The 14,434-nt window shown below is 41.5% G+C and overlaps 2 protein-coding genes across 2 annotated transcripts in view; both read left to right on the top strand.

Annotated features, from left to right (window-relative positions):
* Positions 1-1,401, top strand: part of LOC113027274 (hydrocephalus-inducing protein) — a 75,905-nt gene extending 74,504 nt beyond the window's left edge. Inside the window, 5 exon segments of the mRNA XM_075410379.1 lie at positions 85-169; positions 172-296; positions 488-691; positions 693-770; positions 1,198-1,401. Of these exon segments, the coding sequence (XP_075266494.1) occupies positions 85-169; positions 172-296; positions 488-691; positions 693-770; positions 1,198-1,401 (696 nt within the window).
* A 959-nt stretch (positions 1,402-2,360) lies between these two features.
* necab2 (N-terminal EF-hand calcium binding protein 2) overlaps positions 2,361-14,434 on the top strand; it is a 151,684-nt gene continuing 139,610 nt past the window's right edge. The window contains exons 1-2 of the mRNA XM_026172965.1: positions 2,361-2,739; positions 6,934-6,958. Coding sequence (XP_026028750.1) covers positions 2,413-2,739; positions 6,934-6,958 — 352 coding nt within the window. The 5' untranslated portion in view covers positions 2,361-2,412. The remainder of the gene's footprint in view (positions 2,740-6,933; positions 6,959-14,434) is intronic.

Raw genomic sequence — 14,434 nt, 5'->3', positions numbered from 1 at the left:
GATAATGAGTACATCTGCCATCACATTAAAAAAAAAACTGTGTGACTCTTACGGGCATAATGTGTGTGTGTCTTTTCTTTACAGGTTTCTTTGGCTGTTCATTACATGCCTCTGCATCCAGGTGAATCTACTGCCCGTCTGACTTTGTTCAGCAATGAGCTGGGCCACTTCGACTCAGAGCTCTGCCCCCACCACCAGAGCAATCTGTAGACTTCAATACTTTGCTGGGCAGCAGCCACTCTGTCACTGTAATGTTTAACAACTACTCACGCTTCACAACCGAGTACTGCTGCAAGGTAAAAAGTGGAAAAACAATAGCCCTTTCTTCCCTTTCTGTACATTTATTCTATCAACAGTACTGTACATGTGGTCAGTGTCAGCATTCATCACCGAGGCTTCCTTGTTATCTGCTCTCTGTAATTCGTCAACACAAAAAGTTGATTTACTTGCTCTCATGGAAACACCTTGTGTTATCTCTGTCCTACAGACTGACCGTCCGGCCTTTATTGTAGACAAGAATGTCAGCGCATTACCAGTTTTCCCTTCAGGCTCAAAGGCCAGTATGGAGGTCTGTTTCGAGCCTTATCAGCTGGGGTAAATGAGAGGCCAGCTAAGGCTGTCTTCAGTAATTGGTGGTGAATACATCTTTCCCCTACAAGGGTTCTGTCTCCCCGCCCAAACCTCAAAGCCTGTTCAGCAACAAAGCCGCTGGGAACGTCATTATCCCCTTCAAGAATGTGTTCCTGCAGACCACCACGTTCTCTCTTCTGGTAAAGAGCAAGTAGAATTTACAAAAGTCGGCACTATAAGACAATCGGAACAAAGAGGGAAAGTTAAAAATGTCTTATCAACAAAGCTGAAGATGGTTACAACCTTCTAAAACAAACAGCCTGCAGGCAGCCAATACACTTATTAAAAATAGGGATGCTTTACTAAGGCTTATTTCCTTTAAATATTTACACTGAGTTCATTGCCAGCATTGCCAACACGGAGCAAGATGATTTAAATTTAGCCTGGAACAGATTGCAGTGTGCAGAGTGGTGCAACCTGGCTTATGTTTAGACAAATTGTGCTCCTGCTTGTCTTAGATGCAGCTTTCACATCTTCAGCATCTATAAAATGTTTCGATTCAATTTATGTTTCATTTACACGTCTCTTATTCAGATTTGATGTAACTTGAACCCTGCTCATGTCTAGGCTGACAACTCCCATTTGACTGTCAAAAGAGGTCGCAACATTCAATTCGAAGAGACCCAAAAAATCCTGGTGTCATTTGAGGTTCCTCCAGACGGCTCTCCAGGACCATGGTCAGACAGCTTGATCATCTCCAGTCGGCACTCCGAGGGCCACGGGAGGCCCTACTCATGGGTTTATTATCTGAAGGGTATTAAGGTATCTTAGAGACATGTGCACATGCAGAGAGATTGACTATAGATGTAAACATGAATGCACTTAAGAAATTAGGCCTTAATTTCTGGATGTTTATATGTTTTGTTATTTTTCTGTAGAATGTTACTCATTTAATTGCCAAAATGTTCAAGCCAGAATGTGTTGTGTATTTGCGTGATTTAAATAACTAGCTGTCACAAATCTGTTGGTTAATATTTAATAATTAACTCAATACATCCTGCATATAAAACTTGCCCACGCACGTCACTGCACATTTTTTACCACATGGGGGCAATCGTGTCAAGTGATTGACCCTTTCTTATGTTCCAGCGATGGGGCAAGATGTATAACATACCTGACTTTACTTCCTTGTGGTAATCGCGATAACCTGTTTGTTAACTTTGCAATGTGACTGAATTCATCCAGACTGCCCTGCGTGCTGTTAAACACATGGTACATTACGGGGAAGACAACAGTACAGCGGAAAGGGCAAAGCTGGGGGAGTCGCTCATTACCAAAGGTTAGAGCTGTCACATAACACTGATCCGCTAATGACTTCTTTTTACTCCATGAGGAAAATCCTCTGATCCACCCATTGCCACACATAACTGATGGCCCACACCTCCTGTTGTCACTGTGGAAGGAATAAACTGTGCCACGATCTCCAGTCAGATTCAGATAGTTCAAAGTGATCTGCAACTTTGCTATTTTACAACACCATGAAAAAATAGTCCCGTGTTTTTACACTGTAAGAAAAGTATTAGCAGTGGAGGCGAGATATTTTAGCACTTGTAAATACGAAAGCGTTGATAATAACACTAAAATAAAAAGTGTAATAAACTCACTTAAACCTCCAAAGCTGTTAAATATCAGCGCCTACAAGCACGTATGGGTAGATAGGGTAGCTCTGTAGGGGTGGATGTGATTTGGGGTGGGTGCTGTGATGTAAGAGGGGAGCTGGGGTGGGGGGGGGGGTTCTCTCTCCCCCCATAGAGCGCAGCATGAGCGCTCCGCAGCAAAAGGATGTGTGAGCAGGCAGCGCGCTACTGTAGGGACGGAGTCCACAAACTGCTGAACAAAGAACAAGCCAAACTTCGAGCCCAAGAAAGCCGCGAGCAGCCGAACCCCGTAGCCGGTCAGGACAGCGAGTCCGCAACGGCAGCGCAGTCCGGAAACAGCGGCGCCCAGCCCGGTGGAATCGACGGGCTCGTCCGCTGGATCGTCACCAAAATGAGCGACAACAAGAACATCTCCAGCCGGGAGTACGCCTCCAGTAAGGAGGAGGTGGCCGTGGCTCAGGAGCAGTTCTTCGCTCCGGAACCGCGGAGAGGCATCTCCGTTATTTTGGATGTGAGTATGGAAATGCACCGGTTTGGCGGGTGCAGGGCGGGTGGTTGCTGGGTATGAAGACATCCAGCGCGTACGGACCGGTGCAGTGCGCACTTACGCGCAGATACTCGTGGCTTGGTAGAGTAGGCGGAAGATTTGACACTTTGGTGATGAATGTGGAAGCCCGGGAGCAGCCTCAACGCGCTGAGCTCAGTTTCCATATCTTTCCTGAATGACCCATCCAAAAAATTCACTGTACTTTTATTGCATCTTATTAAGCAATATTCTCTTATGCGTCTTTGTTCACCTCTTCATCACCAATAAAAGTCATGCATTTATAGTCGAGAGGCAGCTTTACTTTTACTCCTGGCTTTACTGTCAGTCCAACGTGCAGTAGCTACGCTCACACCAATTTTATGACTGCTATTTAATTATTCATGAGAAAGTCTTACTACCATATTGTTATTGATCCATTCCTTACAGCCACTGCTTAGTATTCTCACTCCTGATGTAATACCTTTCTGTTATCAGACAGCTAATAACTGAGCAGCCTTCCTGCATTAAAAGTGGCACTTAGCGCAGTGCTGATTTGGGTCAACTCATCAATACTATTGGGTTACTTTTCATCTTGGCGGCTGTAAATGTTTCCCCAGGAGATCTGATGATGCTGCTTTATTAGGGTAAAAAAAAAAAGAGAGAAAGTAGTTCAGCTTCTGCAAAATCCTGACCCAGACCTAAATAATCTGATAGGGTGGTAAAGAAGGGGGTCCATGGAAAACTAATTATGATCAAGACCAGTACACCAATGTATCCTAGAACCCTAGTAAACTCATTCTGTCTGTGTTTGTGTGTAAAGGATGTTGTGAGGGGTGTAACCTAGTTTGCTGAGTTTGAGCCAAGCAACTGTCCGCTAAGACAGATGTTACAGTAAAAGTGTTTGTAAGTGAACAAGCAAACAATAAAACTGTGCTGCAGTCATATCTATATTTGAGGAGAGCTTTGTTTTCATTGTATATGCATGTATGTGTTCATATTTCATTTTCTGATTAAAGGTCCTGTTGGATTGTTGTTTTTTCCACCCTCTCACTCCCTGTTAGAAATGTGCCATACTCTCTCAGAGTGGCTGACTTCCTGATATCAGCTATGAACTCATTCTGGCATTTTCTCTTGAGTCCTCTGCAACGTCTTCAACTTTGAAATGTTAATCGTTTCTTCATTTTCCAATATTATTGACTCCAGAGTTATTATTGTGGTGAACAAGTCGAGACCAAAGAGGTTTGAGTGATTGCTCTGCACGTGCGCATGTGCCTGCGGTCAGCGCTTCCCTCATTAGATCCTCAGCCTGCTTGTTTTTCCTTTACTGTTCAAGTCTTCGCCTGCATCTTAACCCCACTGTACCTTTCTCGCTATTCATTCAATTCCTTTCATCCTTTGTCTCTTCCTTTTCCTTTCCTTCTCTCCTCACCTAATTTCCTCCATATCCTTCTTGCCCCTCCCCCTGCCCAGAAACCTACATTCTTGATAAGGTTAGAGATGGATGCAACACTCTCCTCTGCCTCTGTCTTCTTTTTCTATTTTGCCGGATCTTCTCTCCTCTGCTGTCGCTCGTTTTCTTCTCACTCTGTGTTTCTGTTACGACTCTTTACAAAAACACACAAACGCGCACGCACACACCGCCTCTTCATCGCAACACTTTGCCTCCTCTCCAAGCTTGTTTGTTTCCAGTAGCTCCAGAGTTGGCTCTTTTTCTGTGGAGTTGAGTGCACCCCAGGGTGCAGCCGGAAAGCAGAACAATGCAGAGCAGCTTGTCATTTGGAACGCCACTCGTCTCAGCAGTTAATGATTTTCTCTTTGGCCTGTTGAGATGGCTGCAAATGCTGTGTGAATGCACCACTTATTTAGAGTTTAACATGCCTCATGCTTGTAAGTGCAATATATATCAGTTTGTGCACTAAAAAGTGGGACCTTTTCTCAAGTTTTCAAATTGCATTCATGATTATTGACCACACTATTTAGATTCCTTTAAAATTAAGGCTGCAACTAACTGTAAACTCATTATTTGTTCCGCTAAGTCTACAAATCATATAATGGATTGATTAACATTTATTTCAACTAATGTGAGAAAATATGCTAAATATGATAAGGAAAAGCATAAAATCCTCGCATTATAGCACCAGGAAACAGAGAACGGCTGTCATTTTTTGCTTCAAAAATAGCCAGACCATGAAGAAATCAAAATGGTTGCTCATCCATTTTAATAGATTCTGATTTAAACAGTGAAATCTTTCTTTTGACATTTACACAAAGTGTTATTGGGGAAAGTATGAAGTAAGTCTAGAACTTTCCTGGCAGTTGCAAAGGTTATTGCAGAAGACCATTTATAAATATTTCTGCAGTTCTGTTCTCAAATGTGATTAAAAGAAATATGCCTACTTCACACATTCAAATCCCATCCACATAATGCATGGTGTAAGTTAAGATTAAACATGGCCAAAAATATTTTATATCACGAGGTCAGATTATGGGCAACTAATCACTGTAATCCAAAAGCCAGGCTTCAGATCTCCCTGAAAACTCAGTTTTTTCTACTCCCAGGTCCATATGATATCAGTGAGAGCTTCCATCCCTGATTTGTTCATTTGAGGGATATAAATCTTGCTGTGAGCACAGTCTCCAACAATCTTTTATTTCTAAGGGGCAGCCATTCAAAAGAAAGCTATTCATTTTATTTTAGTGAGTGTTTGAACACGGGAGCTTTAGGCTAGAATTAAATTTTTAAAAAGAGGATTAAAAAAACCCCAATTGTGCATGCAGTTGCAACTACTGCAGAGTCAAGAATAAAGATATGAAGCTGGAAATGAACATAACACGTCCTTTTAACATCTATCTTTTCTTGTCTCTCTTAGCCGCTGTGGATACTTTTGAAAATGAGTCCCTATTCTCCCAGTAAAAGCACTTTCCTCCTACAGAATCACTTTCTTTTCCTTCCGTATGTTTTAGTAGTTATAGTTTCTAACAAAACGTGCCTTAAAAATTTGGTTATGTTTCTCACAGTCGGAATTATTAATACTGTCTTCTTCTTTTCTGTCTTGCCTGCCTTATTTCATTGTGCCTCCCTCACCGCATCTCCCTCTGTGTTTTTCAATTCGTCGCTGTGCTGAATTCTGGCACTCCTCAGTATGATCGCTTCATATCGCACTCTGAAACGCTGATGAGAGTACCAGTCCTGACATAGGGAAGGAGCTTTCACTCAAGCTATAAATTGTGATGCACAAACACACAGCAAGTAATCATCAATCAGCTACAGATCAGTGACTTCGTTTTGTGTGTCTGCATGTTTTCATCTTCTTACGCACTAATAAACTTTTCACTTGTGCGGCTCTTAACAAACCCTTATCGCACACCACTGCACCTTATCTGGTTTTAGATACGTTTTATTTCAAAGTGTGTTTGTGTGCCAGATTCAGCCTTTGTGTGGATTCAGTGTATGGACTGCAGAGCTCTCCTATAAGGGCCGTGTTGGAAGTAAAAGTCAAAACAGTGAATGGTAGACTGATTATTTCTATTGCCAGTTATTCGCTGTCTGGATTCTGCTCCAGAGAGAGAATTAGTCATTCTCTTACTCACTTTAGAATAACTGCTTTTGTTTATGTTTCCACAATTCAGCAGAGTTTTAGTTTTCATTCATTTTTTCCAGACTCGTGTAATGTTATCTGTTCACTAGCTGAACAAATGGAAATCATGGTCCCAGTCTTATCTTTTGCACGTAGATTACAGCATTGAAGACTGGCCAAAAAAAAGTTTTTGTTCAAAATTTTGTTACAATGAAAATAATGATTTATTTCCTTTTTTCATAAATTTTTTTTATAAAAATATGTCTGGACCTTCATCATCATTGTTGTATGATTTTTTGACCAGAAATTAGTTTTCTGAATTCACAATGACCTCGACCTTGATATTAATTTAAAGCAATTTCAGTAATTTTCAGGAAAATTCCAGTGCATTCCTCAGGATTCAGTACTGGGCCCTGTTCTCTTTTGTGTGTAATGCTTCCACTGAATACCATAGTTTAGAAATTGTTTTTGAATTGATTTGTTGCATTGACTTGCAAATAGTTTAGAATTGAAATGATCCAGTGTTCCTGTTTATACCTCATGCAAATTACTGCAACACAATTACTCTTACTGACGTCAGTGTTTTGCTTTCTGTTCACAGATTTTCAGAAGAGCTGACAAAGATGGTAAGTGGAATTATTCATTAACATAACCTGACTTATTGTCTTACATATAGCATGCAATATTTGTCGACTTCCCTGCATTTTTGATTCCTTTGACTGTTCCAGTTATAACAAAGTCCTTCTCTTACCATTTGGCAGTCATCTTATTTAAGAAGGGATTTTGAAGTATAAACTAAATAAGCACCACTGAGTTCTGATTAAAACTGCTTAAAATGTTTGCTGACTTTTCTCCAAATAATATCTAAAAAGTTTTTTTTCTCATTGAAAGTTAAATTTTATTGAATTTCCCTACAGATTTCAATTCAGGATTCTATATATACTCATTGTTTTTGTTGCAATGAAAGTCAAGAAGCAATGAAATATCCATTGTATGACCTCAAAAATGCTGCTGTCCACTCTATCTTATTTTCAAATAGTTTGCATCAGCAGTTTTGTTCCCAGGGTGAACAAAAATGGATTGAACCGATAGTGGGAACAACCTGTTCCTGAATTATTTTGTCCTGCTCACACAACAGCGCCTTGAGATTTTCTCGGTCTGAAGCCTTTTGTACACCGGGAAAGTGGCAAACCCTGTCTGTCTGTTGTCTGAGCTGCAGCAATATTTTTAGCATTTTGGGATATTAAAGCGCTTTCTGAGGGGAAGTTTATTTTACTGCGTAGCTTTGCCAGTGAGCAGTTTGTTTATGCCCTGTGGCATCACATGCACTGCTTTCTTCCTCTTCATTTTGATCTCTTCTTTTTCTGTTTTATGTATCTCATCCCCTTCTTCCATGCCCGTTTTATCCTATCGCTGTGTTGTTGGCAAAAAGTATTGAACTAATGAGGAAACAACATAAAAAGTTTAGCTTTTAATAGCAGCCAGATGGCCATTTGCTCTTCCAGTATATGTGTGTGTATGTGTGGGAGGGAAGTGGGGGGTTTCTCTGTCATCTGAGCCGATTATTCATTTGTCTTCACCCTAGTATATCCGTTTATTTATGTATAGATTGGTGTTAACTGCCATGATTTCTGGTGTCAGAAACAGTTTTGCCTGTGGCATCAGCTGTCAACATTTTAAATGCTTGCACTGCTTAAGTACCAACTGCTCTGATACAGAGCGGCATTTAAGGCATGTTTACATTTGCAGTTCACACTGATTTTATCCTGAGCGCAGAAATCGTTTTAGCCATTTAGCAGCTATTTTTCCATCACAAACAGTCTGTGGCAACTTTTTGATGTTGCAGCTCCAAACACACACACATCTGCAAATGTCTGTAAAGAGGCAGAAGTGGGGCGGGGGCGGGGGGTTTGGGAAGTTGCTGCAGTGCCAGAGAAGAGTCAGGAACAAAGATGTTGAGTGGTTGTTGTTCAGGATAAATATTATCTGATGTATGGAATACAGGTTAGAGACAAAAAAACAGTAAGCTCAAGAACAGCTATTTTTAGCCTTCCTCCTCTCTCCTGCGAGAAGAACAGGGAACTGTTTTAACAAGTGTGAGAGAAGAGAGATGCTAATGGGGAAAGGAGGAAACTGTTGGATTACAAAAGAAGGTGCAGGGACAGAGAGATTGACATAAGGAGAGGCGGGGGGCAGAATCTAAAAAGAAGAGGAGCAGAGAAAAGTGAATAAGGAGAGGACTGAGGGAATATGGATCATTTATCTCGCAACATGGCAGTAATTGAGCTTCAATTTGCTGAATTCTGTCTTTAAATTCATAGTGCAGAGTTCACAGCTGGTATCTCTGCCCCCAAGCTGCAGAAGTTGCTACAAGCTGGATAGTGTGTGTGTGTGCATGTGTGTGTGTGTGTTGTGTTTTATGCATCCAAATCTACGGTAAATCTAAGCACTGGTGAGCAGAGATGGGAAAAAAGTAATCGGATTACAGTAACGCGTTACAGGTAACGCGTTACTGTAATCCGATTACTTTTTTCAAGTAACGAGTAAAGTAAGGGATTACTATTGCAAAAACGGTAATTAGATTACCGTTACTTTCCCGTAGGAACGCTGCGTTACTGGGTTACTAAAACCGTGATTTTTTGCGAGAATGTCTCATGCAGTGCTTTCTTCCTCTTCATTTTGATCTCTTCTTTTTCTGTTTTATGTATCTCATTGCCTTCTTAGTGTGACCTTTGTGAAAACAGCTGTGTGCAGATCAACAGTGGATCATATATCGAGTGTGGAAGAGAGTATGAGCGTGTAGCGTTTAAAGCATGGAAGTACTGACCTTACTTTGAGTTTGATTCCATAAAAAGTGACAAAAACATTAGTGTCCGTTGTGCGTGGGAAGAAAACTTCTTTTTACACCGAAAAAAAACCCTAAACAAGCTCCAAGTGCGCAACGTTGTAATGGGAAACTCACAGAGAAACTCGCGGATTCTTCCACTGACCGCTGCAACACACCTGCACCAGGGTAAACCTCCGCCTGCTCTACTCCTGCTTTAATGGTGAAAATAGAGCAAAAGGACCGCTAGTCTTTGACTTAATTTATTTTCTGCTGTGTTTTACTTGCATCTATTTGAAAGAGTGAGTGTAAACACAAAAAATATTTTATTTTATGTGCTGGAATGTGCAGAAAATAGCTTTAAATGTTAAACTAATTTATTCAAGTCAGAGAATGTTGCATATAATAAAATTTTTGCTTGATGCATAAATTTAAAAGGTTAGAACTAATAAAACAAGTTTTAAAAGGAGACTTTTCCATTTGATTACATTTTGTATGATAGGTTATGCAGAAAAAGTAGAATTGGGCTGAAAGATCTATCGCTTTGTTACCTATTCAGGTTGTAAATCGTGTTTTTAAAAAGTAACTAAGTAATTAATTACTTTTGAAAATAAGTAATCAGTAAAGTAACAGGATTACTTTTTGGGGGAAGTAATCAGTAATTAGTTACTGATTACTTTTTTCAAGTAACTTGACCAACACTGCTGGTGAGTAACTTTGGTGTTTGTTAATGTATACGGTAATATGAGCATGTGTGCATCAGTATGCGTAAGCCTGTTTAGAAGTGCTGTTTATTTATGTGTGTGTGAGTAAGTGTGTGTGTGGCATTATCAGGGCTGACACACAGGCATTGTTATGCAGTCGGTGGAGTGTTTCAGCAGCCAATAAGGCTCTGAAATAGTTACATCATTTGACAGCTCTTAGTTCACTTTTTTGCACTTGCAGCAGCACCTTTAATATGCCATCAGACTGCTGCAGTTTAGACTGTGAAATAGAAATGTTATGAAATAGTAATCCAGGGACGCTGTTTTAATCAGGTCTGTGTTTGCTCACTTAATGACATTTTGATTTGTAGCACACGGGGGGGGGGGGGGGGGGGGGGGAAGTCAACTAATTTAATACACAAGTTAATTAAACTTGAAATTTGTAAAAGAAAAAAAAAAACAAACAAACATGTATTCAAACATATTTTTAACCTCCATGATTTACCTTTTACCTTCTTGTTTGATTAACTGTAGGTTTGATGAAATCCTGGAACTGTGTTACAGAAACAAAGCAGTCAACTCTATTTTTCTTAAACCTGGTCCTTACCCTAAATATGATAGTTATCATACAGTTAAAACAGAGATTGACGACGTTTCTGTACTTTGGTCTCTGCACCATTGAAGTTGAATATTAACTAGAACTAGGCCTTCATCTTCTGACTTTTGTTTCTGAGAGACCCTCATTTAACCCTCTCAGGCTCAAATTAAACTTTTTGTTGCTAATGCACAACCAAGTCCTGCAGTGGTACTTCTGAGTAAAAGAAACTCAAAAAATATGTATATGGGGTAATCGGGTTGTTAGTTTTTAACTGTTGCAAATCGGCAACGCCTGCTTCGAGAGGGTTAAAATCTAGTTTATACGAAACTCACTTGTTGGAACCTGTTGTTGTTTTTTTTCTGGTGAATTAATGAACACACAGTGAACCAGTGGTAAGACACAATCAGTCCATCCATCCAATTATAGTGCACACTGTGAAGCTGGAACCATTCAGAACATTTCATTTAATATTTAATAAAATGCTTTAAGAGTGTTTGATCATTTTCAGAACTTAAGGTCTTGGTTTAGTTGACTGATTCCCAATGTTTTGCTTAACCAGCTCATCAAATGAGTTTATAAGCTTCAGTCACACAGAGACCGATTCATGACCATCCGGCAGCCCCTGGTCGCTTGGGAACAATGTGTATTCTCTGGCTAGCTGGCAGAGGAGGGTGCGACCTGAACAAAGCTTCCTTGTGATTGCTTCGGTTCCTAGCAGATTGCTGTGGTCAACGGTAATTTGCGAATCAGGCACTGCAAACATCACCCTGCGCGCCACCTTTTCCATCTGCTGCCCTCAGGGAGAAGGTACAGGTCTATACAGGCCAGAACATCCAGACTGGCCAACAGCCTGTATCCACAGGCTGTGAGGCTCCTGAACTCTCTGCCCCCCTCTCACGGACAATAACCATATCCAACTTCTTAATAGCAATGAACTGGTCTGCATTGGTGCATCATATCTTTATTCTCTTCCCCCTCCTGCCCCCCCCCCTCTTTCTTAAATAGATAACTATCATATCTGATATCATATCTCACAGTACAATAATATTGAATGGGTTGCATTGTTGTATTTTGTCATGTTTCTCAGGTCTTTGTCTGAATTTCTACGAACATTATTGCTAAGGATTGTCTTATTGCATTGGAGTCACACTGGGTTAAATATGTACACTTGGGTTTTAAGGGGTATTTATTATTTTCTTCTTTTTTTTGGGTTGTATAGAAGCCCCAAACGCAATTTCATTGTTCTTGACAATGACAATAAATAAATAAATACTAAATACTAAACGCTTGCTAACTAAACACTAAATGGCATAAAATGGCATCAAGTGATGAAAACATTTTTGTTGTTTCCATTTTTACCAGGAACAACTTTCTTGCACATTTGTAAAAACTGCTGTGCTTTGTTAGAGGTTACTGTCTTTTTAGGTACTGAATCATCATTGGAGGCTGACATCTCTTGCTGTCAGAGATTGCTGGGCTTGAATCGTTGTTAAGTGCATTGGAAACTTAAATGCACGGTGTTGCTATAGCAATGATATTGCATTATGACATTTTTATATATCACCTAAAAATGTATACCAGTATTATATTAGAGAATATGATATGGCACAGACCTAGTTGTCATTTAGGTTTATTTTCTATTGTTGGGTGTTTGATTGTGAATTATGTAAAAACCTTAAAAGACTGTAGAAGTGTCAGGAATGTGTGTGTAGCAGATGTGAAATGGTCGACTGCATTGTGACAACAGACACGGACTGGCTGGAAACAGGGTTTATTCCTATAAAACAGAGTGCAGCAGCAAAATCAGTGTCACACAGCGGCAGCAGGCTTCTCCTCACCCAGTGTGGAGTCCGTACAGCTCTGGCTAGGAAACCCCACACCCGCAATGTGGCCGCAGGTGGCGTTACACTGATTAATGTCCCACTTCAACAATAACACACGGAACCTTAGTTCCACAAAAATAAAGTTCACACAATAAAAAAGTATAACCTATGTACAATACAGTTTTGAGAATGTTCACAATTCGTACATTATATCTCAGCTACATACTCCCCCCTGAACTTCTCAAAACCCGTTAGGTAAGGGTGAGCAACTGAGCGTCACATATAACAATTCGTAACTGTCAGTGATCTGGAAATTCACTACCCGGTGATACGTGCAACAAATATGTTTCCCAACTCATGGGGAAAGTAAACAGAAGAAAGTTGGCCAGACCCCCTAATGTTTACTCGCAAGAGAAAGTGCCTTATACACTATCCTGACCAAACAACACGGTAACAGCTACTATATGATGAATAGTACTCTGAGCTGAAGACAATCTCAAAATAGGTGTTAACATCTGACATGAAAATCACCCAACATATAAAACAAGTAGCCCTCACAGAAACAAGTTCTTGGCAAAGCTGCTCACTACATTGCCTGTTTGTAGGTTTCTTTGCTTCATAGTCTGGATTAACCTATTCACAGGCTTCACTATTCGACCCACTCTCGTCCTGATCTGGCCTGCTGCATTACTTGGGGGTACACCACCATGTTTCACGAGGCTCCCAACCTCGCTGACTGGCTGACTTTCAGGGTAACTGATACTTGGTAGTGTTCCCTCCTCAACTGGGGTAGTGCAAGCCCTGCTGTTGTTGTCATCATCTACTTCAGGGTAAGCAGCTACTTCACTACTGGCACTGTCACTGTCCTGATGCTCCTCATCATCCAACTGCGCACAGACACTGTCTCCAATACTGTCACACTCTTGGGGTCCTCTAGGAGCCGGGACACAGTCATCCGTCATCTGAGCCACCCAACGGGCTGTGCGTTCAGTACAATCGTCCTCAGGATCAGCGACAGGGGATTCTCCATCAGATTGACTCTGCTCCTGGCCGAGTTCTGATTCACTGGCAAAAGACATCTCTGGTTCGCCCTCGGACTCTATGGGCAGGAAATTAGCCTGCAAAAGCAAGTTCCTATGGACAACTTTCTCCTGTCCACTCTTGACGTTCCTGATGCGATACGTGTGGCATGTGGGGTTCTTGGAGATCACAGTGTAGATGGTCGACTCCCACCTATCAGCTAACTTCCTACGACCCCGTTCGCCCTTGTTTGCCAAAAGGACACGATCTCCTTCCTCAATGTCAACACCTTTCTGCTTTTTGTTGTACAGGTCTGCTTGACGCTGCTGACTAGCTCCGGTGTTAGTCTGGGCCAATGCGAGTGCTTCTCTGAGGTCATCTCTCATCCTTTTTACATAACTGTCATAGTCTATTACATCATTGTCCCTTGCAACATTGTGAAACATGACATCCACTGGTAACCTGGGGATACGCCCGTACATTAGGAAGAACGGTGCGTAACCAGTGGACTCATGAGCGGTGCAGTTGTAGACAAAGGTCAATGTCTGCAACATCTGAGGCCACTTGTGCTTCTCCCTCGGAGGTAGGGCTCTGATCATATTTCCCAAGGTCCTGTTAAACCTTTCGGTGTGACCGTTACCCATAGGGTGGTAAGGTGTCGTTCTTGACTTCTGCACCCCGGCCACTTGCAGCAGCTCTTGGATCAACTCACTCTCAAAATTGGCGCCCTGGTCTGAATGGATCCTTTGAGGGAAGCCATAGACACAGAAATATCTGTCCCACAACTGGCGCGCAACTTGTTTTGCCGTCTGATCTGAGCACTGGAAAGCATGGGCCATCTTGGTGAAATGGTCAGTCACTACTAGAACATCCACACTCTTGCCCCTGTGATCCTCTGCGGACCAGAAGTCTATGCAGACGAGCTCAAGAGGACCGGTAGTTTTAATGCTTTCAAGAGGAGCCCTCCCCTCAGGCTCGAGTGTTTTGCTGACAACACAACGTTTACAGCACTTGACATGCTCGCGAACGTCATGCTCCATGTTGATCCAGAAAAATCTCTGCCTGGCTAGGTACAGAGTTCTGCTTTGGCCCTGATGGCCAGCATCATCATGGACACCTGACAGGACTTGACT

The sequence above is a fragment of the Astatotilapia calliptera genome, chromosome 7, assembly GCF_900246225.1.
Source record: "Astatotilapia calliptera chromosome 7, fAstCal1.2, whole genome shotgun sequence".
Lineage (NCBI taxonomy): Eukaryota > Metazoa > Chordata > Actinopteri > Cichliformes > Cichlidae > Astatotilapia > Astatotilapia calliptera.
This window is presented reverse-complemented; position numbering and strand designations above follow the sequence as displayed.